The 27,695-nt window shown below is 39.4% G+C and overlaps 2 protein-coding genes across 7 annotated transcripts in view; both read left to right on the forward strand.

The window, feature by feature from the left end:
* parvb (parvin, beta) overlaps window positions 1–18,091 on the forward strand; it is a 69,818-nt gene extending 51,727 nt beyond the window's left edge. For all 4 annotated transcript variants that reach the window (XM_059977960.1, XM_059977961.1, XM_059977964.1 and 1 more), the window contains 3 exons: window positions 7,164–7,265; window positions 9,221–9,293; window positions 11,110–18,091. In XM_059977960.1, coding sequence (XP_059833943.1) covers window positions 7,164–7,265; window positions 9,221–9,293; window positions 11,110–11,186 — 252 coding nt within the window. In that variant the 3' untranslated portion in view covers window positions 11,187–18,091. The remainder of the gene's footprint in view (window positions 1–7,163; window positions 7,266–9,220; window positions 9,294–11,109) is intronic.
* A 3,603-nt stretch (window positions 18,092–21,694) lies between these two features.
* The window catches only part of parvg (parvin, gamma), a 42,461-nt gene continuing 36,460 nt past the window's right edge, over window positions 21,695–27,695 (forward strand). The window contains exons 1-3 of one of the 3 annotated variants that reach the window (XM_059977966.1): window positions 21,695–21,812; window positions 25,614–25,833; window positions 27,237–27,325. The gene's annotated coding sequence lies outside the window, so the exon portion shown is untranslated. Of the gene's footprint in view, window positions 21,813–22,100; window positions 22,828–25,613; window positions 25,834–27,236; window positions 27,326–27,695 lie in introns of those variants that run through there. The other 2 variants (XM_059977965.1, XM_059977967.1) reach the window with 2 other exon arrangements.

The raw sequence follows: 27,695 nt of genomic DNA on the forward strand, positions 1-27,695 counted from the left end.
GTTAATTGGGTTTGTTGAAGGTTCCTAGGTGGTGTGACTCGAAGGACTATGAGGAACTACTCTGTGCAGTAGAGCTAAATAAATAAATAATGAATCTCAGAGCTGTATATGGTGACTTATGTGTGCTTTGATAATAAATTTATTCTGAACTCTGAACTTCGTTGTGAATAACCTACTTATTGAGTATATTTTGAACGAAGTTTCATTTCACCAGGACTAGCCAATTCCAGACCTTATCTTTTTAGAAACACAGATCAAAGATCTGGATTATTGAAGTGAGATGCGAGCGATTGTTGAATTGACTTTTATTTCTTACATCCTTCACATGCATGAGGAGTAAAAATCTTTATGTTATGTCTCTGTCTAAATGTGCAATCATAGCAATTTATAATAAATTATAATAAATAGAACAGTCAATGTAACATAGAAATACACTCAAATCAGCGTGACTTAATCAGTCTGGTGGTCTGGTGGAAGAAGCTGTCCCCGGAGCCTATTGGTCCTGGCTTTTATGCTGCAGTACCGTTTCCCGGATGGTAGCAGCTGGAATAGATTGTGGTTGGGGTGGCTTGGATTCCCAGTGAGCCTTCGGGCCCTTTTTTCACACCTGTCTTTGTAATGTCTTTTTCACACCTGTCCTGAAACATGGGAAGTTCACAACTACAGATGCGCTGGGCTGTCCGCACCACTCTCTGCAGAGTCCTGCGATCAAGGGAGGTACAATTCCCACACCAGGCAGTGATGCAGCCAGTCAGGATGCTCTCAATTGTGGCCTTGTAGAAATTTCTTAGGATTTGCAGGCCCATACCAAACTTCCTCAACCATCTTAGGTGAAAGAGGTGCTCTTGTGCCTTTTTCACCACACAGCTGGTATGTACAGACCGCATGAGATTCTTCCATCAGTGTAGTGTCATCGGCAATTCAATTAGCAGATTAGAGCTGTGGGTGGCAACACAGTCATGGTATACAGGGAGTAAGGGAAGGGACTTAGTTCAGTGCTCTGAGGGGCTCCTGTGTTGAGAGTCAGAGGGGATCGATGTGAGTGAAAATTGTCTTTGATATTGTTATGAGTAATGAACAGACCTGATGGACAATGGGGTACAGAGGTAACCATCCCCCCCCCCCAAGAAACATGAACTATTACTGTTGCTATGCTGACCATGAGAGAGAGAGAGACGAAAAACAGGTAAGAACATTTGCTACAGATAAAAGGGGGAGAGAGACTGTTGATGTTACTGTATTATGACTTCTGCAAGGGTTATTTATCTTCTACTAGTTTGCTCATAAACATTCCTCAGTGGACTGAAGGAGTGGCCTTATTTGATGGACACAGTCATTCAGGAGTGCTGGACAGCTGAGTCCCCGTTAGTAGGGATAAAAGACAGGTCTGGAGAGACACTCGTCAGACATGCCAGTGGACACTGATTGAATGTTGGAACCCACAAGAAAGGTGGGGGCTTCGAAGACCGAACCAGGAGGTCGGTCAGTAAGGCTATCAGTATAAAATGAGGGCCGGTGGGGACTGGTGTGTGTGTGTGTGAAGGGGGTTTCTTCTTTTTTCTTTGTTACTGTTGGGAAAGGGTTTCTTTTTGTTAACTAGCAGGAATGCCAATTTACTGATACCGAGAATGGTATTCCTTTGTAAACCAAATGGGGATTAATGTTCTTTTTCCTGAGTCTGTAAGCTTTTGTTGACGGGCTTTTGGGCAGATCGGCGCGAGGGGATCGAGAGAGAGGACGCAATGCTCTAAGCTGGGCGAGGATCGGACCCCAAAGGGGGGTCTGAGGCCGGGAGATTCTCCGAGGAGGGGGGGGATGAAGCTAGATGTGCTTGGTTGACCACTCGGAGGGTCCTGAGCTGTTTGGAGAGTCCGAGGAGTTCGGAGGGTCCTGAGCTGCGAGTCGAGGAGTTTGGAGGGGATCGAATGGTGGCCAGAAGACTTCAGAAATTGAGCTCCAACGGCTGTGCACGAAGTGGTTTGGACTTTGATAAGTTTGGCGCCTTTTTAATTTTCTCTTCATATATGCTGTATCGTTATTAATCACTTAGTTATAGTAACCTTTATAAATTGTACTCATTTAATCGCATATGGTGTACTGTCTGTTTTTGGGTGAGGCGGGGACATCACACAGCATCCACACCAGCTGATTACCCAGTTTGGCAGGGCCGAAGGCTGCTCCCCCTAGACGGAAACGAGCTGAGCGAGCCTGAGGCGACCCAGGGGGTTACATTGTGGGGTGCTCGTCCGGGATTGATTTCTGTGGAAGCTGTGTGATCACCCTCTTTAAATTGTGTCTGCGGCGAAGAGCTGGTGTGCCTTTGTGGGTTTGTGATTGCTGGTTATCGCTGCGTGTGTGTTGGGTGGGGTGGTTGCTGTTGTTAGCCTCGAGGTCGTTGTTCGAGTTCCAACTAGTGCTGACGAAATGGTGGTGGGACCATGGGTTGTCCGTACTGTTTGGAGAGTGAGGAGTGACAGGTTGGGATGTTTCAGCAGTGGTGGGCTCTGCCCGGTTATTGGAATAATGTCCAGCCCTAAAGGGGCGGAAGCGTGGGCGGAGCGGACCCCTCAGTTGTTGGGTGAGTGGCAGTGCTTGGCTGAGGGAAAGCGACAGGGACGGGTTGAAAGTTTGAGTAGGCGGGCTGCTGACGTTGTTAGAACTGTCGGGCGCAATTACTTCGAAGTGACCGCTGCCAGTTCTGGGAAAGTGTGGGAAAATGCGTGTGGTTTGACTGGAAGTCAAATGCCGCAGCTGGGGGGGCTTTTCATATCCGTGGCAGGAGATTGGTGGGAAGTTTTTAGGGTATCCCTTTTTGCCTAGGGGGGCAGATAAATTGCTTGTGGTGCCAAGGGGATCTGTCAAGGGGATCAGTTGTTCCGTTGATTTGAGAGGTGTCGGGAAACTTAGAGGAGGCCCAGTGGGGGAACGGCTTGGGGTCTCTGGGGGAGCACGTTCCCAGCAATGTACCAAGGAACTCCCGAAAGGAGCAGACCCTATTCCTGAAGGCTTAGAGGGGCCATGCGCACAGGTGTTGTTACGGATGGATGGAAGTCAAGTTAAAGCCATCCTCGGCACCGGGGCGCCGGTGAAGTTGCTGTACAGTTTGTTTCATAACCGTTATTGGAAGCATTTACCCTTGACAACATTGAGGACACTGGAGATTCGGGGTACCAGTGCCGGTGATTATCCAGACAACGGTTGTTGGTCAGTGAAAATGGAGTTCTTGGAGGCAAATGTGGAGGAGACTGAGGTTCATGAATCGTTAATGCTGATGTGTCCGGACCCTGTTGAGACGGGCAGCGTTTCTGTTCTAGAGAGAACCCAAATCCTGCTGGTGCGCTTGGGAGCCTGCCCGGAGGAGGCGGGTGAGCGCTGTTTGGAGGCATTGTCGATGCACCCAGGGTTTCGAGCTGCTTGTGCGGACGTGTGTAGCAGCATTGGGCTGATAACGAATTCAAACAAGAGCCAGTGGTGGTACGGCCTGGGGGAAGTATCTGATGGTGAGACCCTGTTCGTGGACGCTGCGAAATACCACAAGGGAGGGGAGTTGACTGCTGAAGACACCTCGGAGAGAGAGAGGTTGCGGCGACTGGCCCCTACAGCTGTGAAAGATGTAGGCAGCGTGTGTATGGATTATATTGCGTTGAAGAGGCGCACTGTCAGTGACCAGAATATGGCCCTGAGGGCCAGAGAGGCGATGGCCTGTCTGAGTGGTGTGAAGTGGTTTAAGGTGCTGGATCTGAGGAGTGGATGTTGCCAGATCCCGATGAGTGGGGCCGACAAGGAGAAGACGGCCGTTATAAATTCCCTAGGAGTCTTCGGGTCCGAAAAGATGCCACAGGGTATATCTGGAGCCCTTGCAACCTTCCTGCGGGGCAGGTGGAAGACCATAGGGGATATGGAGGCGTTTGGAGTTTTGGTGTATGTGGATGATCTCTTGGTATTTGGATTTGCCTCAGGAGAATATGAAGTGAGGTCGTTGCAGGAGCAGCTGAGAACTACCGAGTTAAAGTGTTTTCTGGACACGTGCCAGGGCTGGCGAAGGTCGCAGCTCGTGAGTGACTGTCTCTACGGAATCAAGTTTGAAATGAAGATGGAGAGACTGGAGAAAGCGATCTGGAACCAGTCGGAAGACTTACAAGTTGGAGAGATTGAAGAAAGTTGTCTGACTGAGGGTAATAGCAAACTGAGAACCCAGAGAGGGGAGTTTGCGGAGGTGAAGAAATTACAGACGAATCTCAGAAGAGAGAAGCGGAAGCTTGAAGGGAACCTGAAGATGACCATCGACAGTTCAAATGAAGTGCAAAACCTGAAAGTTGATCTGGAAGAAGTCATGAGGAAGAAAAAGCTGGAGAGAAGTGCAGTGAATACTGAACAGGAGGCTGAAGAGACTGCGGGAGCAGTGCAGGCCACATGTTTCCGTTTGGAGAAGATCAAACAGCAGCTACCGATCACAGGAATGAGGAAGAATACAGATTCGATGGATGATGTGCTGGATGTGTGGTACATGCTGCCTTTTGCTGACTTTCCCTCGATTGAGGAAGAGACCTTTGGCCCTTCTCCCATTGAGTCAGGTGTAGTGGGGAGGGTTAGCTGTGTGCAGTGTGGGGCATGAGTGAGAGGTTGAGAGAGGAGTTGGTAGTGGGCCCAAGGTATCCCCAGTTGTGTCCGAGCCTGAAGGGTTTAGGTGAGGGGGTACGGAGGCCTCAGAAGGGTTAGGGAACTCCCAGATAGTTGGCCTAAGTAGCGCCTGAGGAACAGGGCGTGAGGGTTACTGTGTGGGGAGGAGATGTCACTGTTTGTCCTTGGATTACGGTGTGTTGGCAGGAAAGGTGGCGAGTTATTTAGTAGTCATGAGAACATGACTTATTTGGTGGAGGGAGAGTGTAAAGGGGGTTTCTTCTTTTTTCTTTGTTACTGTTGGGAAAGGGTTTCTTTTTGTTAACTAGCAGGAATGCTAATTTACTGATACCGAGAATGGTATTCCTTTGTAAACCAAATGGGGATTAATGTTCTTTCTCCTGAGTCTGTAAGCTTTTGTTGACGGGCTTTTGGGCAGATCGGCGCAAGGGGGTCGAGAGAGAGGACGCAATGCTCTAAGCTGGGCGAGGATCGGACCCCAAAGGGGGGTCCGAGGCCGGGAGATTCTCCGAGGGGGGGGGGGATGAAGCTAGATGTGCTTGGTTGACCACTCGGAGGGTCCTGAGCTGTTTGGAGAGTCCGAGGAGTTCGGAGGGTCCTGAGCTGCGAGTTGAGTTCGGAGGGGATCAAATGGTGGCCAGAAGACTTCAGAAATTGAGCTCCAACGGCTGTGCACGAAGTGGTTTGGGCTTTGATAAGTTTGGCGCCTTTTCTTTAATTTTCTCCTCATATATACTGTATCGGTATTAATCACTTAGTTATAGTAACCTTTATAAATTGTACTCATTTAATTGCATATGGTGTACTGTCTGTTTTTGGGTGAGGCGGGGACATCACACAGCATCCACACCAGCTGATTACCCAGTTTGGCGGGGCCGAAGGCTGCTCCCCCTAGACGGAAACGAGCTGAGCGAGCCTGAGGCGACCCAGGGGGTTACATGTGTGTGTCCACTCATGCTAAAGTGACGAGTCCACCACAGAAGAATGGTCTGGCTGAAGACCAGAGGGGTTATAACTGAATGATCACCATAACAAAGATACAACGGATTAAGAAAGCAAAGGAAGGTTTGGCTGCTGTAGCTGTTACCTCTCGCTCTCTCTCTTTCTCTCTCTCCAGCGATTGCAACTCAACAGCCATAACTACATCAGTACTCATGAACTGAACTGAACTTTATATTCTATGACAATTTATTTACCCCTGGACATCGATTGAGCTTGTTTATTATTGATTATTATTATTCCTACACTTTTAGGTTTATTACTGCTAACTTGTTTTATATGTATACTTGCATTATTGATATGGTTTTGCTTATTTTTATTAATAAACACCTTTAGTTTGGTACCACCAGACTTCAACGGATTCTTCTTTCTCTGCTGGTTAGACACCCAGTTATGGGGTACATAACAATATTAAGCCAGTATTTGACTAAGTGTGCATCAGGATACTTGTAAAACTGAGGAAAATGATATTTAAAGGAAAAGTACTCCAGTGGGTAGATTCATACCTCATGAAGCAGGATGATTGAAGCTGGAGAATGTCGCTGTAGGAGTTACCCAGAGTAGTGTCTAGGCTCATGCCACCTGCTTCATTAATGACTTATATTCCATTATAATAGGAAATGCTGGAATGTTGAGAATGATTGTACACTGTTTATTTCCATCTACGGCTCTTCAGCAATTAAAGTTTCCCATGCCTACTGTTAGTGTGAAGTAACAGTTGTTCCCCAGAAGTGTGTGGTAATGACCATTTCCAACAGGAGAATTTAGCCACCTACCCTTCAGTGACATTACTGTCAATATTCTGGGGAGGCTGCCTTTGACTAAAAACTCAAGTGGCTCAGTGGATCAGCTGCATAAGTACTTGTGGCAACAAGAGATAGGTCAGAGGCCATGTGTCCTGTGATGAGCAAGGCATTTCTGCCGTCTGCAAAGCATCATTCAGACGGGTGATGGGAATTCTCCACTGGATGAGTGCAGCATGTTCACCACTAGATTGGCATCCCATTCACCCCCCTAAATGGTCATTCAATTGGAACAGTGCACGCCATCTATAGATGCACTAGAATTACCAGTCTCAGCTAGTTCAAAAGCACCTTTAACACCAAGGAGGCCAAGGGCAGCTGGTGCATGGGCACATAGTCACCTGCAAGTTCCCATCAAGTTGACATGCCATCCTCACGTGGAAATATAATGTCATCTTTTATCATCACAAGGTCAAAATCCTTGAACTCTTTATCAAACAGGATTGTGGATGTGCTTCCTCTAGAAGTACTGCAGCAATTCAGAAAGGTGGCTTATTGTCACCTACTTAAAGGCAGCTAGAATTTGGGATCAATGTCTAGGTCCCAAAAGTGAATTAAATCAGAATCAAATCCAAACTTGTATCTCTTTAATGTTGATTGTGTTGTCGACATAAAATAAGTAACTAATATTCAGTTGTAAGTAGTATGGATTGAGTTTGATTAACTGCTTGCTTTATGGATTAAAAACACTGTTGTTCTAAAATCCCTGCCTGATGTCAGTTTGCAGATGGTGTGTACCTTGTGTTGCTTATGGGACTTCTTGAAGATTATTTTGTTCCTCTGTACAATTTTTATCTGACACCAGAAAGTTTTGAGCAGAAGGTTAGTATAACAAGTGTAATGAAGCATAATCAAGTAAAAAGATTGTGAAATTTATGAGAATATTGATTTTAATAAGACAATGAAGGTAGCAAGCATTCATGTGTTACAATCTTTCATCTCATTTGTGGTTCCTCCTGTTGTGCATTATTTAATTGGAGAGGTACTGTAAACATGAACAAACTGTATTTTCCAGTATTTGGAAGGATCTAGGTTTTTAAAGTGGAAGTGGATAAGATCCAGTAACACTGATGGTAGAATTGTGAGTCTTGTTTTACAGACACTGCACAAAAATCTAAAAATTGTGAAATGTCGTCTTAGTCAGAAATTGGATCTACTCTGATTTAGTTTTATGCTTATTAAACCTTTCTAGTTCCTGAGAAGTATTATTTTTAATTCACGACCTTTATGAGAGGTATTAATACAGTCTGTCATGAGACGATGCAGCTGCACTTGCACCACATTTCTCGAGGTTAAATTTAAATTTCAGGTGTTTATCTGGCAACTAGTCAGCTTGGAAAACATAAACACCAACAGGTTAGAGGTGGCCATTGCTGGATTTCTATGGCACAGATAGAGTCTTAAGCCCAGAATTAACACAGAAATAAATTATTTCCAAGGAGTTTGATTTTTAAACCACTGGAGTAAAACCAGGTTCTGATATTTGATTTGGAACATGCTGGCACCACCAATGAACTCCGAATTTCTTTGCTTTTCCATTTTTGCAATATGGACATGTGCTTGAAGTGGGTGACCACACTGCTTTATAACTCAAAGTGTTCAAATACTTGAGCAAGATTATCCCCAAAAAGTGATAATGTCAGTTTAAACTTGTTCGATGGCAGTCATACAAGGCTGAAACAAGGATGAACTAATGACCACATGGGGGCAGCATCTTAAAGAATTTATACTTCCCCCCCCCCCCCCCCCCCAGTATTAGCTATCCCGTCACTCCCTCACATCATCCACTGAAACCCGCATACGTGCTTTTGTTGATTCTGAGATATTTTACCAATTCTCTTTGCCTTTCCATTTTTCTCTAGGTCATCATTAAAAAAATCGCATATATCCTATCTTGCACGAAGTGTGCATCCATCACTCCAGTGCTAAGTACCATCATTGCCTTAGTATCACAACCCTAAAATTTTCATCTCAGCCCTCATAGCTTCTTGTAATTTCCTCCTATGATTATGTATAACTCTGATTTCAATAACTACACTAGTGAGAAATAAGCCTTTGACTTCTAAGGCTTAGAGTTTGCTGGAATTTCCACCTCCAAGCCTCTGCTTCTCTTCTTTTGAGCCATGACCCTGACTGAGCCTGTATTATTTTCCCTTGTGCCTGATGAAATCCCTTGGGAATTCTTATGATGGAAATTCTTAAAAATAAGGTCTTTAAATTGGTTATCTTTGTGGGAGATGATTAAGAGTGTTGAGTATCTTGTTCTTGACTCTAAATGTATCATTTAATAATGCAGCTGGCACAAGAAATTAAAAAATATATTTCAATTATATACCTTGTGGCACCTGTGATTAAACATTTTATTTTCAATGTTGAGGATGCAAAATGATTGTTACTTTTCTATTTAAGTGTTCTGCTGCATTATTTTATATGACATTTACACTGATTTACTCTGGTTAATATGGGTTGATTTTCATTCTTGACTCTGGATGTGAGTTATGTAACTTGAAAGTTTGTTTTTCTGGTCTCGGCCTAATGACTGGCTTTCTACCCATGGTTAGAAGAATGTTGCAATTGTAACAGATAATACACAAAGCTGTGAGATTACTACACAAGCTGTGAGTTGATATTATATCCGTGACATCCAACACAGGCTGTGAATGGGACAATGTAATGCGTAGGTTAGCTTGAGCTATGAATTATGCCAGAATAAGAATTATATTATTTCTCTTGGGGATGACTTTATTGGACTAATATAATTAATGTGTTTTGTTTAGGTTCATAACGTGTCATTTTCCTTTGAGCTTATGCAGGACGGAGGGCTTAAGAACCCAAAAGCTCGGCCAGAAGGTACAATTCAATTTAAAAGAAAACTATCACCTTCACTATGGAAGCTCAGATCTTGTATCATTAAATAATGTTCAGTATCTTCAAGAAGCAAGGTTACTGGCCATATTATATTTCCATAGAAATAAAGGATAATCTATATTCCAAAGACATATGGGTTAGTAGGTTAATTGGCCACATAAATGTATTTTGGCAGTTCACACTCATTAGGCTGGATATACAGCCTGTACTGTGCTGTATCTCTAAATAAGTAAATAGGGTTCACAATTGTAACAGTTTACAGAGTAAAACTTGTTCAAGTTTAGATCCGTTTGGTACTCACATTTTGTAATTTTGCAGTGTTTAGGATTTGCAGCTGTAATTGGCCATAAATACTGAGTGGATGATCCAGTTTAACTTTCTTCTGAGAACTCTACCATTTCAGAAGCCAGCACTCAGCCAACTTGATTCACTTCAGATGAGCACCAAATACAAGAAAGGCTCCAAGACCAGTTAACATCCCAGATGTAGCACTGAGTTCCTGCACTTAACAGGTAGCTGTACCTCTAGCCAGAGTGCCCCAGGATAGTTGAGGCAGTGGCAACCTCCAACAGCGTCAATTTCTGTCATGTCCACAAACCACAGGACAAATCCAATCTATCCAATCATTCGATTTAAAGTATTATTGACAATGCCATGAAGAGGCACTCATTCACCATAATCTGCTCATCATATCTGGTTTGAGTTTCATGAGAACCACCCAGCTCTGGACTCTTCACAGCCTTGGTCCATATGTGGAGTGACAAGCTGAATCTTAGCGATGAGGAGAGAGTCACTGGCTTTGTTTAACCAAGTGTGATATTTAGGAACCTTAGTGAAGCTGAAGACCAATGGGCAATAATGGGGAAAAATTGCCACTAGTGGAGAGCATACCTCAAACAAAAGAAGTTAACTGTAGTATTCAATCATGTAAACTTCACAACATCATTGTCACGATTCCTCAGGACAGAGTTTATCTTCAGCTGCTTCATCAACAAATTTTCTTTTATCCCTTCCATCATAAGAATAGATCTGGGAATGCTCACAGAAGGTTATGTAACATTCAATTCCATTCACAATTCCTCACAAAGTAGTCTTTGCTTGCGTGCATGACTAGACGATGTTCAGGCATGGCTGAAATATGACAAGAAACAATCATGTCACTCATGCTGATAATAACCAAGGGTAGAATATCAGCTGGTCTGATAGATAGCCTTGTGCAAATATGGCTCATTTTGTGGACAAGGATAAAATCTGGCTCTGTTGACTTTATTCCCTGTGATGTTTGTTTCCTGTTGACCATAAGAATTTAATACCACGTGGCAGTAACTCCCCAAATTCTACAATCAAATACTGGAGGGCATGCATTTAATTAGAAAAGTGTAAACAAGATGTGCTGGGGAGTTTACAGAGTGGTAGGTGCCTGAAACAGCCTGCTGGGTTAGTGGTGGAAGCAGATATAATTCTGGTGTTGTAGAAAATTTTGGATAGGCACATGAATTTGCTGAGAATGGAGGGATTTCGATCCTGTAAAGGCAGAAAATATGTAGTTAAATTTGTAGTGTTTGGGACAAGCATCAAGAACTGAAGGGCCTGTACTATTCTACCTATGATGTAAATTCTTGCACATAATTGTAATAAATGACTATTGCTAAATACTGCAGTATTATAAGGTGCTGGCCTAATTTTCCCTTTTCTGTTCTTTCTCCACTAATTTAGCTTGGGGTTCCTTCTTTGCAATTTAAATATTGTTACATTTTGCTATGTTTCAACATAACTGAATTGCATTTTCTTTCATCAGATGTTGTAAATTTGGATCTGAAGTCAACATTGAGAGTGCTTTACAACCTGTTCACAAAATACAAAAACGTGGAGTGATTGCCTGAATATCCAAGATGAGTTCAACTGGAAATATCAGTAGTCAATTGTCAACACTGACTCCAATGTATCTGTGCCTTACCTTATATTAGTATAGGTTTCTTGTTTTGTTTTAAAATCTATGGTAATGTTTTATTTGTTCTTCAATGAGCAGTGTTTTCTGTCTCTGGGTCCATTTCCTCCTCTCAAACAGTTTCTTTATTTAATTAGATGTTATCATTCTGGTTTTCTTAGAGGAGTTTCAAGCATAATGCTATTGACTTTTTTCCTCTTTTCATTGTATGTTATGTGGTTGGGCTCCACTGTCATAAACGCTTCTTTATGCGGTCCTTAAAAGGCCTGAGAGAATTGAGATTAAAATGTATAATCTCTTTCTTTGTGACCTTCTGAGGTTTTAGCAATCTTTCAGAACACAGACTTCCTTCATAGTGTAAGAACATTTCTTCAGCTATTGATTCTGATTATAATTGGAGAATTATATAAGCAGTGATTGACAAAGGTTGGGTATACCTAATATTTAATGTAAGAGTAGTGCTCTGGGCCAAAGTCAAAGTAAACCGTGAATGAAGTTACCACTTTTACTACAATGCCTTACTTTCATGAAAATGTTCTAAAATTTTTTCCCCTTTATTCTGCTTGCCTATTATCCACCCTTGATCAATTGGAGATAAGTGAGAACAGTGGGCAAGAGCATTGTTCTGGCACCTTGGCATTTTGCTTTGTTCTCTTATTGAGGCCTTTCAGATGAAACAGTGAGCAGACATCCTTTCAAGTCTGAACATTGTGATAAAAGGCTCCATCTCCAGAGTCAAATATCTCTTTACAGCACTTCAGATGAGATTTAGAACTTGAAGAAGCAGCCAGTGGGACCTCAGCATTACTGTAAGCAGGGATACCTCATCACAGCACCATATAGTTAATTCATTATTAATGTAATCAGTGAATAATATATAATTGTTGGCAGTGATAGATCATAATTTACAGTTGTGCCACCTACCCATTAATTTTAAGAATATGTTCACAGTCAGTAAGAAGGTTGAGAAAAATAAACAAGTATCATTGAAGAGTAGCTGATCGCGGATCCAAAAATAATTGTCACAATTCAATGAAAGGACAAACAATTATTGTTAAAATTTTTACCCAAACACATTTACTTTCTCTTCAAGTATTTGGCCTTCATGCTCTCTCTTGAGCCTAAGAATGCCTCATGTTGCTGCTGCAGTTTCCAAATTATGCAAATCATGATTTAATAAACAAGATGTGATTTGAGAATAGTGATTAAATATATACTCAAAACTAAATGTAAAAAGAACTCAATCATTTCATTGCATCAATGTATTCCATTACAAAATTTTATTGACTTTTAATTTGAATATAGAACAAGAAAATGAAAATAAATTCTGCAGAGGAAACTGAAGAATTAATGTGTTCTTCAACCAGATGGTGGTGCTGTAGCACAAGCAGACTCCACCATGAAATTTTGTTTCAAAAAATCTTGATATTACAGAAAACCACCTATTTTCAGGGTTGTCAATATGTCTGGTGTCAAAGCTCTAACTCTAGAAGTACATTGATGAAATGTGCTCTGGAGTCAAAATACTTCTTTTGATGTCATTGATGGAGAGTAAAAATACATTGCTAAAGTTGTAGATAAGAGAAATCTTCCTACTTATAATCAATTGTCTTTTCTCATGTAGATAAGGTCATAAACATGTTACCCGCTGGCCGAGGGCTGTTAAGGCTTTTCAAGATGCACTCTCTGAACTGCTCCAAGCTAGAGTGTGACTGATTTTAGTGCTTTCTTCTTGCTGAATGATTGGTCCTTAAACAGTCAGGACTAAAGTTGAGGGAAGTGATATAATTGATTTTTCATAAACCACAATTGAAATGTAGAAAGCTTTGTGCGATCATAGGACTGAAGCAAACAAAAACCTCAGTCGTAGGGAATACTTTCAGAAATTATGAACTGAATGAAATGTGCTCTAGAGTCATTGTAAACTCCTGTTTGGCAAGTTTTATATATTCATAATTGAGAGACAAGTTTAAAAAATGGATACAGAAAGGCTGACATGAAAATAATCTCAAATGCATTGGAGAAAAATATATTGCTTACAATTGCAGCTAAATTTAATAGTGTGCAAAACAAGTATCAGGAGTGATCATTTTGCAGCCTTGACAATTAAAAAATAACACTTTCTGAATTGTAATAAAATGCTGCAATAGCATGATTGCCAGCTGAACAGCTAGTTGGAAATGACTAATCAACTGTTTACTTGCAGTGATTAGTGGTAACTTGAAGTACATTTTCATAAAAGAATTTTAAATATTGTTGGTAAGACTTAGCTAGTTTTACATGGTATAGTCACTGGACCCTTGCATATTACTTGAAATTTGTACATTGGGACTGTTCTGATCCCTTTCAGGTACTGCACTAGAAAGATCAGTAATGGATTTTCTTTCTCCAAACTTCTAAATTGTAAGTGATTTCATATGAGACATCAATTTCTTTGGAATGTAGGTCACTTTGGGTTATTTCCAAATTATGGTATTTGTACTCTAAGCATAATCATGAATTCTGGCAAGATGTCTCCAACCCTATGGATTAACTCTATTTCTTTTTCTGTGGATGCTGAATAATCTGCTGTGATTCTAGCTTTTCCAGTTTTTATTTCAAGCATCATGTTTGAACTGTTATCTCATTCTTCTTAAATTTCACTAATGTAACTTTGTATCTTGTTCTACATCAGATCCCATTCACACATCCCTGTGCTCACTTATCTGCATTAGCTCCTGATGCTCTAAATTTGACAGTTTTTGTAATGCATTTAAATTGCCCCAAACTTTCACCCTTCCACATCTTTGTAAGCTTGTAGATGCTGTGTTGCCCACCCCCCCCCCCAGCACTATAAATTCTTATGACTAATCTTTTGTTCATTCATCTCTCCTAGCCTGGAGGTAGGCTGCTTGATTATTATGGGAATTATAAACATAGCTGAAAAATATGAAATAATCAACAGAGAGTTGCACCGTAATTGGCAGAGCAGGTAGAAATACTGCCTCACAATTCAAATATATTCTGATTTAAAATGCTGCATGGGCAGAATTTGTATGTTCACCTTATTGTAGCATAGGCTTCTGCCAAATTCTCCATTTGCTTCCCGAAGATGTGCAGCTTAGTAAGCTGCTGTGAATTACTCCTATTGGGAGGCGAGTTGCGGCAAAAGAACTGAAGGAAGCTTATGGATATGCGAAAAGGAATAAATTACTATAGAACAAGCGAGCCAAAGGTTTGCTCTAAGACCCAAAATGGACTCACTGGGCCAATAGGTACATATTTAAAAAGGAAAGAAGTGTACTAGCTTTAGGAGGGAAGATAATTCAAAAAGCAGTGTTATTTGCTTCCCATTATGCTTCTCTGAACTCATTTAGCTGTTTTCCTCTAACCTTTCCTCTCTAATCTGGTTTCAGTCTCTCAAAGTTTTTTTCATTTGAGCCAGTGATAATGATAGTAGGGCTCTCATGTGCCATGTTTCATTGATGTCAAGGGAAGCTGTTCTCAGTTTTCCCCTTTTGGGTAAGATCAGATAAACTTAAGACCAATGCAGCTTGTGGTTTTAGACTGATAAGGCGCGTGGCCTAGTGGGCAAGGCATCCTAGTAACCTGAAAGTCACTGGCTCGAGCCTCAGCTGAGGCAGCGTGTTTGTGTCCTTGAGCAAGGCACTTAACGACACATTGCTCTGCGACATCACTGGTGCTAATCTGCATGGGTCCTAGTTCCCTTCCCTTGGACAACATTGGTGACGTGGAGAGGGGAAGGCCTGCAGCTTGGGCAACTGCCAGTCTCCTATACAACCCTGCCCAGGCCTGCGCCCTGGAAACTCCAGGCGCAGATCCATGGTCTCTCGAGACCGACGGATGCCACCACCAGTCTGATAAGCAGACGTGAGACTAAACCAAATTATATGTGGTCTTCACCTGTTCTTGTTCACTTAGTCACTCTTGCCAGAATTAATCCATGAGTCACTTTAATGTGTTTGTGATACTAAATCTTTTAAGGTATCCTCAACTTTATCTAAATAACTCAACATGTTCTTCAGGAATATAAAGAAAGGTTTCAGAATCATAGAGCAAATTACTGGATGATTCAGTTTTGCTGAAGGTTTAAAGCAGCTGAACATTAATCTTTGCAGCTGTGTTTACCAATAGTGTTTTATTCCTTAAAACACTCTCTTGAATCAGTTTGACACAATGTTTAAAAGATTTAAGCATCAGGAATATTTTTAGGTGCCAGAAACAGCTGTAATTAAAAATATGATCAAAATGATGTCTAGGAATCTGGTTAGAATTTTTAATTAAATTGGGGGAGGGAATTCCTTTGTTAGAAGTTGGAGAATTTTAATTGTTTGTATTTTCTTTATCCTAGTGTGTAGCTGGTATGAATTCAAATAGTATTAAGTTAGATGATTTTATTTCAATGTTAAATATTATTTATGCTTAACTGAATTTAAGTTTTGTTTGAATTCAAGCTGAATTAATCTTCCAAACTACAGAACTGGAGTAAGAATCTTGACTTGACATCGCTTGCTAACATTAACTTTTATCTGTAACAGCATATTTGCAACTTTATTTTGTAAAATTATATAGAAGCCATTTACAGATAAGTTTTCTGAGACCTCACTTTGATACTAATAGTACATTTTTTATAGCTGTGAGAGATATTTTAATCACTAATAAGTGTCAACAGTGTGCAGATAGCTGGGCTACTGTGTATTCAACTGCGATGCAATAACTTTCAACTAAACTGTGTAAAAATGGACTCATTTTTAACTGAGCGGCTACATCTTATAGAGAAAATGTGGTTTGCTAATGTCACTTCACTAAGGCATGAGGTGTGAAAAGTTGATGAACAGGAAATTCAAATAATAGTTATAGTTCAGTATTATAATTTATTCAAATTGTCTTTGCTAAATGAACTACAGTGCAATAACCACAAGAACCACTATCAATAACAACCTAACTGGAGTGCTAATGTTTGAATGGAAGATTATATATTTCAATACATTTTCCAAAATTAAATTAATGTGACACAGATGAAGTTTCTGGTCCAAATATCAAATAATCCTAAGAGTAAACATCTGTGTCACTAACTGCAGATGTGTTTTGAGCTTGTCATTCAAAATTTGGAGGTCTTCATAGAATTAGTATTTGATCGCTGCCTTTGTCATCCCAATTGCAGTACTGTTCATGGAAAATTTGCATTTGTAATGTCCTCAATGTATTCATCTAAATTTTCCATTGTTATTATTTCCATATTAATTTGGTGGTCTTTAGTTGGCAATTAACAAAGAGAAGTTTAGTTCTTAGAAAAGTGTGTTTTCCATAGGAATGGGATTGTCAAGGACAAATTTTATCTTTCCCCAAGTTATCATGATTGACTGGAGACCGAAAGGAGCAATGATCTTGAATCTGCCAGCATCTGTGGCATTTTAACTTAGATGATAAAAATTTTCATGCCTCACATTACTTCTAGCCAGTGCATACTAAAGTGCTTTAATCAATTAAATTAAAATCTTTGGATGTAATCTGAGATTGTAAATTTTGTCATAGATTTAAATTCTGATGTATTCTTAGATCTGTGCATTACAGTGCTGAAATATATAATGTTAGGTTAAAAAAACTGCCTTTCTGTATCTTGCTGAGTTGAAATTTGGTCCAACTGAGTTTGCACATATTTGGTGGAAAATAGTTCTAATTAACGATAAATCTACAAATGTTTGTATCTAATGTAAAAACCACTGACTGTAGCTTGCATTATGTGGTGAATTTTAACTGGAGATTAAAGACATTGGTAGCGGCAATATTTGTGATCTATTTTGGATTAAATACAGGCCTCTGCAACAGTGCACTGTTTAACTTTATTCTACACCGAATCAATGCTTTAACTTGCATTTCTTGATGGTATTGGAACCAAAAAAGAAGTACATTACTTTTCCTGGTCTTGAGGAAGCTACATAATTGAGCAGTTGAAAGAAAATGCTTCACATTGCTGGAAAATTATCATTTTTTTCTTCTTTTGGGAAGAATTTCGTTTTATCCTAAAGAACCATCCTAAAGAAGTGTTTGCCAGTTACTAGAAAAATAAGTACATGGTTGCAGAGTTGTGCCTTCATTTTAACAGCTGATAATTTATTTAATCTCATGCACCTTTCAATGACAATGGTTGTCATGTTGTTGAAAATTGTTTTTTCCCTCAAGGTGATGTAACCATATAAAGTCAGTAAATGTTTGCATGAGTATAGAAGAAATACTGGGAGCAAACAACATTGTGGTCATGTGAAAGAAAATTAATGTAGGCATGGTTGTCAAAGACTAACAGTTATTTATTCTAATAAATGTTTACTAGCAGCCATATGTTACTGTTTGCTTATTAAAATCCCACTGGCCTTACCCTTTGCCAGTTAAGATGTGTGCTTTACTTATCAATGTAATCAAGAGTGAAGGAAATGAATAAACAGAACATTGATATGCATCAGAGTTCTTTTGCTGCTGCTAATTATTTTAACTGTGAGGGTTTGCATTTATTTTATTTTGAGATATAAATGATTTCCCCTTCAACACGTCCAATTTGTGCCTCTGCTGAATTTGCGAATGATTTCACTCAGTTTCATAGTTTCTGCCAAATTATTCTTTCTAATTGTTAAAGTATTTTAAAAATGCAATCTCTTTGTTTAAGATAGGCAGATACATTTTTATGAAGTGGGATGGATGCTCTGAATGTGCTTCTTTATTCTGTTCCAGATTCAGAAATACTGACATTTTTTGTGGGCATGTGCTTAGATTTTGAAACAAGCTTGTATGAATTTAAAAATATATATTAAAAGAGGAGATGACAGTGTCTACCTAATCAAACCAAATACTGTACAGTTGCTCATTTTATTAACATAGCTGCTTTAAGAGTACAAAGAATGTGAGGAAAATTTGAAAGACAGATAATGTTTACCTCAAAGCTTATGTTGGGACACGTTGAACAAATGATGCAGAACTATGTGCATCTGCCGTGAGAATTTTATGGAACAAAGGTGGATTGAACTAATACTAGGTATAAGATTATTTGTATTTGTTACATGGCATACTGTCATCAACTGAGAATGCACTGAGGGCAGCCTGCAACTGTTGCCATGCTTCCAGAGTTAACATAGTATGCCCACAGCTTACTGACCACAACTTGTGCACCTTTAGAATGTAGTAATCCGGAACGCCTGGATAAAACACAGCCATGGGGAGATGGCACAAACTCCTTAAAGACAGGGCTAGAATTGAACCTGGGTAGCTGGTGCTGAGCTGCCTTCATAATGTAGAGGTTCCTAGGAATTACTTGTGGCGGAATACCTGAGTATTACCGTTGTTAGTGTGGAGAGTCCACTGAAGTTCCTGATCAGTGTGGCTTCTAATGTATTGATGTGACACATTGTTAGTGGTGACATTGAAAGTTAGAGCTTTCTCTTATCCATGATGAATACTTCCCTATCACTTATTATTCTAGGTTTGTATGTCATCCAGTTCATCTGTGGTAGAATTGGGCTGCTTTATTTAAAAGCTTATGAAGAAACACAGTGCCAGTGCTAATGAGGGACCATTTATAAGGAAGCAACAACAAAGCAAACAACATGACTTTGTGCAGCAAATTCCTGAATGCTTCAGATAGATAAACACTTAAAGTGGATTGAGTTCAGCCATTTGTGAGCATTAACTTCACATTATTTCTTCTGCCATCAGTTTTATAAGATTGTTGGTAAATAAAATGGGAAAAAGCTGTATCTACATGAATCACTGTCGTAGGAAAGTAGCATCCATCATCAATGATCCTCTCCATCCAGGCCATGCTCTTTTCTCGCTGTTCATCAGGTAGAAGGTACAAGTGCCTCAGGACTCTCACCACCAGCTTCAAGAACAGTTACTACCCCTCAACCATCAGCCTCTTGAACAAAAGGGGATAACTACACTCATCTATTGAGATGTTCATACTTTAAGGACTATCTTGTTATTTCATGCTCTCATTATATATTGCTATTTATATTTGAATTTGCATAGTTTGTTGCCTTCTATGCTCTACTTGATCTTTCATAGACCGTGTTATAGTTATTAGTCTATAGATTTGCTGAGTATGCCTGCAGGAAATAGAATCTCAGGGTTGTATGTGGTGACATACAGTTGCAAGGTAAAGTTTGTGAACACTTTGCAATTACCTGGTTTTCTCCATTAATTACTCATAAAATGTGGCTGATCTTTGCCAAAGTCACAATAATAGACAAACACAATCTGCCTAAACTGATAACACACAAACAATTGTACTACTTCTCATCAATATTGAGTACACTATTTCAGAGTCTAGGTTCAAAAGAAGCACATGAACCTCTGGGGTAATGCCTTTTACAAAAGCTATTTGGAGTCAGGTGTTCCAATCAATGAGATGAGGTTGGAGGTGTGGGTTGTGTGTGTGTGTATATATATATATATATATATATATATATATATATATATATATATATATAATACACAAAGTCAGGTTACTGACAGAACCTGCTCTTATCAAAAAATATCTGTTCATGTATAACATGCCTCGATTAAAACAACTTTCAGGGGATCTTAGAAGAACAGTTGTAGAGATGCATCAAGCTGGAAAAGGCTACAAAAGCCTTTCTAAAGACCTGAGTGTTCATCAGTTCAGAAGAAGAGAGATTTTCTACAAATGGAGGAAATTCAGTACTGTTAGTACTCTCCCTTGGAATGAACATTCTGCAAAGATTACACCAAGAGCACAATGCGCAATGCTGAAGAAGGTGAGAAAAAACCCAAGGGCAACAGCAAAAGACCTGCAGAAATCTTTGTACTTGCTGAAGGCTCTGTCTATGTGTCCACTAAAAGAAAAACACTGACAAGAATGGTGTTCATGAAGGGTACCATGGTGGAAACCACTGCTCTCCAAAAAAAAAAATGCTCTAAGTTTCAAGTTTTGCAAAAGACCTTCACAATACTTCCTGGGCTGTGGACAGATGAGACAAAAGTTGAACTTTGTGACAGAAATGCACACTGCTATGTGAGGAGGAAAGGGGCACTGCACACTAACACAAAAACCTTATCCCAACTGTGAAGCATGGTAGAAGGAACATCATAGTTTGGGGCTGCTTTGCTGCCTCAGGGCCTGGACAGCTTGCAATAGTTGAGGGAACAATGAATTCAAAATTGTATCAAGACATTTTATAGGAGGATGTCAGGGTAGAGGTCCATCCCCTGAAGATTAATATAAACTGGATGATGCAATAAGACAATGATCCAAAACACAAAAGCAAATCAACAACAGAATGGTTTAAAAAGAAGACATTTCATGTTTTGGAATGGCCAAATCAGAGTCCAGACCTTAACTCAGTTGGGATGCTGTGGAATGACCTGAAGAGGTATCCCAGAATTATTGATGAACTGAAACAGTTTTGCATGGAGGAATGGACTAAAATTCCTCTTTGCCTTTGTGTGTGTCTGATCAGCAGCTACAGGAAATGTTTGCTGAAAGTTATTGCTGCTAAAGGAGGTTCTACCAGTTTTTAACAGCAAGGGTTCACATACTTCTTCCAGTCTCAACTATCAATGAGTCACGAAATATGTTCAATAAAGACATGAAAGATACAATTGTTATTAGTTTTGGCAGATTGTGTTTGTCTATTATTCTGACTTGGATGAAGATCAAACCACAATTTTTGAGTAATTAATGCAGAGAACTAGGTAATTACAAAGGCTTCTCAAATTTTTTCTTGCAACTGTATATATTATGTACTTTGATAATACAATTTACTTTGACTTAAAGTTAAGAATTGTTGATGTGTACCCAGGGCTGTCTTTAATGCTTAACGTCACAATATTCCATTAGAATGCATGGGAAGTTTCAATCCCCTTGAGTTTATTATGATGCTGCAACTTAGTCCAATAAGACCATGTATTACCATCTTGCTATCTTTGTGTCCTTTTCTGCTGGACCATGCATGCTAATTACATCTTGTATTGTACATTGCGTGGAATTAGAACAGCTTAAAAAACAATATTGAATCTTTTTATCTATAAGAGTTGTTGTCAACAAAGTTAATTGGGTTGTATCCTTAAAAGAGCTTGCTGTAAGTAGAAATAATGAGGTTTAAATGGTTTTGTACCATAGGTATTTGTTTTAGAAACTTGTTATCCAATGATTGAGAAAGCACTATTTGTGGGGATTGGGCACTACGACTACTGACAATTGGTAAGGCTTTATGTTTGTAATAAAATATTGGAAAAGCCACTTGAAGTCAGGTGATCATAGAATCTGCTCTGCTTGTAGGAAAATCACAGTTGGGGGGAATACCTACATTAGAAGCCTTAATAGAAAACAGAATTGTCCTGTAACATGGTTTAGTAGGTTTAGAGGAAGTTTGGTAGAACTATTGCAATCTATTTGTGGAAATGACCATAGCAAAGCTTGCGTATTACACAGTGAAAAGAGGAAGAATGTAAATTAGAAACGTCATTGCAGACCAGCTCAACGGCGATACTTTCATTTTGGTTCCATTTTTGCAAAACGAGGAGCTAAAAACAAGAGAATGGTAAGTATTTTCAAAGTTTTTATATCAGTATAAATGAGAAGCTGCAGAAAGGAAAAAGCTCACTTTAAAATCTCCCTTCTTTAATATAGCAATTTCATATGCTTCTGTCTTTCTGTTTCGGCACCTTGTTAATATGGCCAGTTTGGGTTTCGTCTGCAGCAGGTTTAAAAAATGGTCTCCAACAGGAGTGGTTAAAATACAGTATTCAATTTTAGATTTAGGGAATATTTTCAGTCACTGTTTTCCAAGACACAATTGTTTGGATTCTGTTATACATTCCTGTCAAAATCATGTTTTTGCCATTAATTTCAGACTGCAAAAAAGTATCTATGAGTTCAAAGTAAATTTATTATCAAACTACATATACAGTACATCACCATATATAACCTTGAGATTTAATTTCTTGTGAACACTCAGTAAATACAAGGAACATAATAAAAACAATGAAAGAAATGAGAAAATCTGCCGATGTTGGAAATCCAAAGAACACACACAAAATGCTGGGGAACTCAGCAGGCCAGACAGCATCTATTGAAAAGAGTACAGTTTCCATTTCGGGCCAAGATGGGAGAGAAAAAGCAGAGGAGTAGATTTAAAAGGTAGGGGGAGGGGAGAGAGAACCACAAGGTGATAAGTGAAACCCGAAAGGGGAGGGATGAGGTAAAGAGCTGGGAAGTTTATTGGTGAAGAAGATACGGGACTAGAGAAGAGGGACTCTGATAGAAGAGGAAAGAAGACCGTGGAAGAAAGAAAGGGGAGGAGCACTAGAGTGAGCCAATGGGTGGGCAAGGAGATAAGGTGAGAGGGAAAAGCAGATGGGGAATGGTGAAGTTGGGAGGGGGCCATTACTGGAAGTTCACGAAATTGACATTCATGCCATCAGGTTGGCGGCTACCCAGATGGAATATTAAGTGTTGTTCCTCCAACCTGAGTGTGGCCTCATCTGACAGTGGATCGAAATAGGAATGGGAAGTGAAATTAAAATGGGTGGCGCTACGAATTTGGTTTCAATTTCGTAAGTTTTTTACTCTGAAAAACTTTGTTCTTGATAGCCCTATTTTACTTAATTTTTTTTTCAAACCTTCATTGACAGATCAAGCTTTTAGCATATGGAAAAGGAAAGGTATAAAATGTTTTCGTGATCTTTTTTTTGAAGGTACTTTGATGTCTTTTGACCAACTTTCCAACAAATTTAAATTACCTAAATCTAATTTTTTTAGATACTTACAAATTAGAAATTTCTTACATAAAGTTCTACCATCTTTTCCCAATTCAACTTCATTGGATTTCTCAGATTTGATTTTCACCTTTAATCCTTGTCAGAAGGGATTAGTAGCTTTTATTTGATTATGAAGATACAACCAGAAATATCAGATAGAATTAAACAAGAATGGGAAAAAGAACTTCGATACAATATATCAACAGATAAATGGGAAAAAATTTTACAAATGGTTAATTCCTCTTCTATATGTGCTAAACATGCTTTAATACAATTTAAAATTGTACATAGAGCTTATATGTCTAAAGATAAGCTTGCTCGATTCTATTCTCATATTAACCCTCAATGTGACAGATGTCATTTAGAAGTGGCTTCATTGACCCACATGTTTTGGTCATGTCCCACTTTACATAACTATTGGAAGGACATATTTGGTGCCATTTCCTCAATTTGGAATATCGATTTACAACCTCATTTTATTACTGCAATTTTTGGTATACCAAATGAGGATGGTAATCAGTTTTCCCCTCTAATCAGACGAATGATTGCTTTTGTAACATTAATGGCCAGAAGGTCTATATTACAAAACTGGAAAGAAGTAAATCCTCCTACCACGTCTCAGTGGTTTTCTCAAACTATTTCTTATCTGAGTTTGGAAAAAATTAGAAGCACTATTTTTGACTCATCAATTAAATTTGAAGAAACTTGGGGACCGTTCATTCGACATTTTCATATGAATTAATTTGGCCTTTTTCAGACCTTCTCTCCGCTTATTCTTGTTCAGGTATGGAGTTCCGGAGTTTTTTTTGACACTATCATATACTTATAAACTGTTATTATTGCCCATGTTAGTTTAGTTTAGTGTTTTTTTTCAATATATATTCTCTTTTATATATTTTCAAATTTTTTTTTCCTTTTGATGATTATTTTTGTTTTTTTTTATATATAATTATATAGACTTGATTGATTAATGTACTTTTTTTTGTTGATATTTAATAGGATATTATTATCCTATTACTAATGTAATTTCAAGTCTATTGTATTTATAACCTATTCATTATTATGTTATGTTTTTTCTTATATATATATATGAAACTCAATAAAAAGATTGAAAAAGAAAGAAAAGAAAATGGGTGGCCACTGGTACATCCTGTTTTCTCTGGCAGATGGAGCATAGGTGCTCGGCGAAGCGGTCTTCCAATTTACGTCAGGTCTCACTGATATACAGGAGGCCTCACCGGGAGCACTGGACACAGTAGATAACCCCAACAGACTCACAGGTGAAGTATCGCCTCACCTGGAAGGACTGTTTGGGGCCCTGAATGGTAGTGAGGGAGATGGTGTAGGGGGAGGTGTGGCACTTGTTCCACTTGCAAGGGTAAGTGCCGGGAGGGAGATTAATGGGGAAGAATGAATAGACAGGGAGTCGGGTAGGGAATCAATGAAAGACCACACCCAATGAGGCCGACAACAACCAAATAGGCAAAAAACTGCAAATACAAAATGAAGAATTAGAAAAATAAAAGAATAATATTATTATTAATAATAATAAATAAGTAAGCAATAAATATCGAACATAAGAGGAAGAATCTTTGATCAGTTCAGTGATAGGGCGAGTGACGTTATCCCCTCTGGTTCAAGAGTCTGATGGTTGAGGGGTAATAACTTGCCAAACCTGGTGTTGTTGGTCCTAAGGCCCCTGTACCACTTTGCTGATGGCAACAGGAAGAAGAGAGCATGACCTTGAAGGTGGGGGCCATTGATATGAATGCTGTTCTCTTGCGACAGTGCTGTGTATAGATGGGCTCAATGGTGGGGAGGGCTTTACTCGTGATGGACTGGGTCCTATCTACCACTTTACCGTACGAGGGTATTGGTGTTTCCATACAAGGCTGTGATGCAACCTGTCAGTATACTTTCAGAAACACATCTATAGAAGTTTGTCAGAGCTTTAGATGTCATGCCGAATCCCTGCAAACTTATAAGAACATAGAGGTATTGCCGTGCTTTCTTCATAATGGCACTTACGTGCTGGATCCAGGACAGATCCTCTCAAATGATAACACTGAGGAATTTAGAGTTGCTGACCCTCTCCACCTCTGATCCCCCAATGAGGGCTGAGTCATGGAACTCCAGTTCTCGCCTCCTGAAGTCAATAATCATCTCCTTGGGCTTGCTGACATTTGGGAGGTTGTTGCTCAGCCAGATGTCCCTTCTGTGTGCTCTTTCATTCCCAGCTTTGATTATGCCAATAACAGTGGTGTCATCAGCAAACTTAAATATGGCATTGAAGCTGTGTGAAGCCTCGCAGTTATCAGTATATGGCAAGTAGAGCAGGGAGCTAAGCAAAGAGCCTTGTGGTGCACCTCTGCTGAGGGAGATTGTGGAGAGGATGCTTTTGCCCATCTGAACTGACTGGGGTCTGCATGAGAGGAAATCGATGATCCAGTTGCACAAGGAGGTAGTGAGGCCAAAGTCTTGGAGTTTGTCAATTACTTTGAGGGGATGATAGCATCAAATGATAAGCTATAGTCAATGACGAACATCATGATGTATGCACCTTTGTTGTCCATCTGTTCCAGCATTGAATGAAGAGCCAATGAAATGGCATCTACTGCAGAGCTGTTGTGATGGTAGATAAATTGGAGGAGATCCAAGTCATTTCTCAGGAGGGAGTTGATACATTTCATCACCAGTCTCTCAAAGCACTTCATCACAGTGGATGTAACTGCTACTGGACAATAATCATTGAAGCAGCTATAATTCTTCGGCACTGGTTTAATTGAAGCCTGGCTGAAACAGGTGGGTACCTCAGACTACTGAAGCAAGAGGATAAAAATATCAGTGAGTACTCCAGCCAGTTGCTTGGTACTTGGCCAGGTACCTTGCTGGGCCAGATGTTTTCTGTGGGTTCATCGTGTCGATGGTCAAGGTGAGCATTGAGGACATTGGGCTCACTTGAGAGCAAAGCCTTGTTGTCACCCATGTCACTTGGTTTCACTTTGTAGGAGGTGACAGTGTTCAAGCCCTGCCATAGCTGTTGAGCATCCATCAGTGATTCAAGTTTGGTCTGGAATTGCCATTTCACACACGAGATGGTTTCCTGGAGACTGTGCCCGTACCCATTATATGTAACTTGGTTACCAGAGTTAAGTCCACTAATCTGGCCCTCAGCAAATTGCAAATCTTACGTCCAGGGCTTCTGGTTAGAGAAGACTTGAATGATTTTTCACTCGTCTATGACTTTTTTAATAAAGCAAATAAAGAATACTAGGATGAATGGGAATCATATTGAGCCAGTGAATATTCGTTTGATTCAAGATAGTGGAATGATTCCAACTGTTTTCTAATTGCCAGCTACATTAATCATAAGTATGAAGATAAGTAAAAAGGAAAAGAGCACAGTCCCGTTCTCTTTTGACATTGAATGTTTGATTTTGCTATTGACTACTAACTATAAAGATGTATCTGTTCCTGGATACTGTAACAACATTGGAATGAATATCGTAATTGTTTTCCCCATGATTCCAAATAGAGCTAAATGTAATTTAGACAGTTTATCACACCAAACTAATTAGAACTATGTTGGCAGTCTACTTAAATGTAGATGTCACTATGTACTGTATGTTGAAACCAACTCCACTGAGATGATGCAGCCAGACTAGAAAGGAGTCAGTGCATCTAATTTTGATGGCAAAACTCGAACAGGTTCATAGGTAGACCCAGCATGACTAGATTCATATCTGTAATGCTGATATACGTGCACATTTGAGTACACTTCAGTAATATATTTTCCTCTCCTGGGGGGGGGGGGGGGTTCAGTTAAAAACAAATAAAGCATTGGGTTCATGACATATAGCCATTGAGCTCCTGTGACAATGTTGCAGTTCTGTTACAATGGCAGTGTACTATTAAAAACTCTGATATCATTTCCGTTATACACAAGTCTGCGTGATTTCCAGTTAAAACCACAAAGAATAAAAGAGGAAGCTACAATGATATCAGAAAAAATAATTTTTGCTGATTTTTTAACGTAGTTTTTAGTGTGTGCGATTTGTATCCGTAATTGTGACTATTAGATTCTCAACATTTGTTGCTAGGATTAAAAGTAAAATGCTAAATATGTCCTTACCACAAAATCTGAATTTCCTATACGTACAAACATGCAACAGTTTTTTTTTCTTTTCCCATGCTCTAATGATCAGCAAGAATGATGACCATTTATTTTTGATGGTGTAAAATATCACAAAGGGCCTTCTCTGAAAACTATATTTGCAGTGTTAGATCATCAAAGGTAAGTTTTAGCAATATTGTGATGTATATTCTGTATGTACTTAATAAAGCACAATATATCCTTTTTAAAACAGTTTTTAAGATTGCTTTTAAGTTTGTGATCAAGCTTGCAAATTTGCATTACCTTTGCTTTTCAATGGCTTCGGTAGACATAATTTTCAAGTGCTATTTACTCAGTAGAGCTGAATCTTGGAATGTTTCATGTTAAAATGAATTTGTCCCTTCAGCAGGACACTTAAGATTGCTTCAACAGAAGCACATAACCAATGAGTATTGTCTTTTTTGAATAAAGTTGAGGGCTGTGAGATTTGTTTAAAAAGTATTTGAAATGCAGATATGAATGTATAATCCATGACTAGATAACGCCATTT

The sequence above is a fragment of the Hypanus sabinus genome, chromosome 8, assembly GCF_030144855.1.
Source record: "Hypanus sabinus isolate sHypSab1 chromosome 8, sHypSab1.hap1, whole genome shotgun sequence".
Lineage (NCBI taxonomy): Eukaryota > Metazoa > Chordata > Chondrichthyes > Myliobatiformes > Dasyatidae > Hypanus > Hypanus sabinus.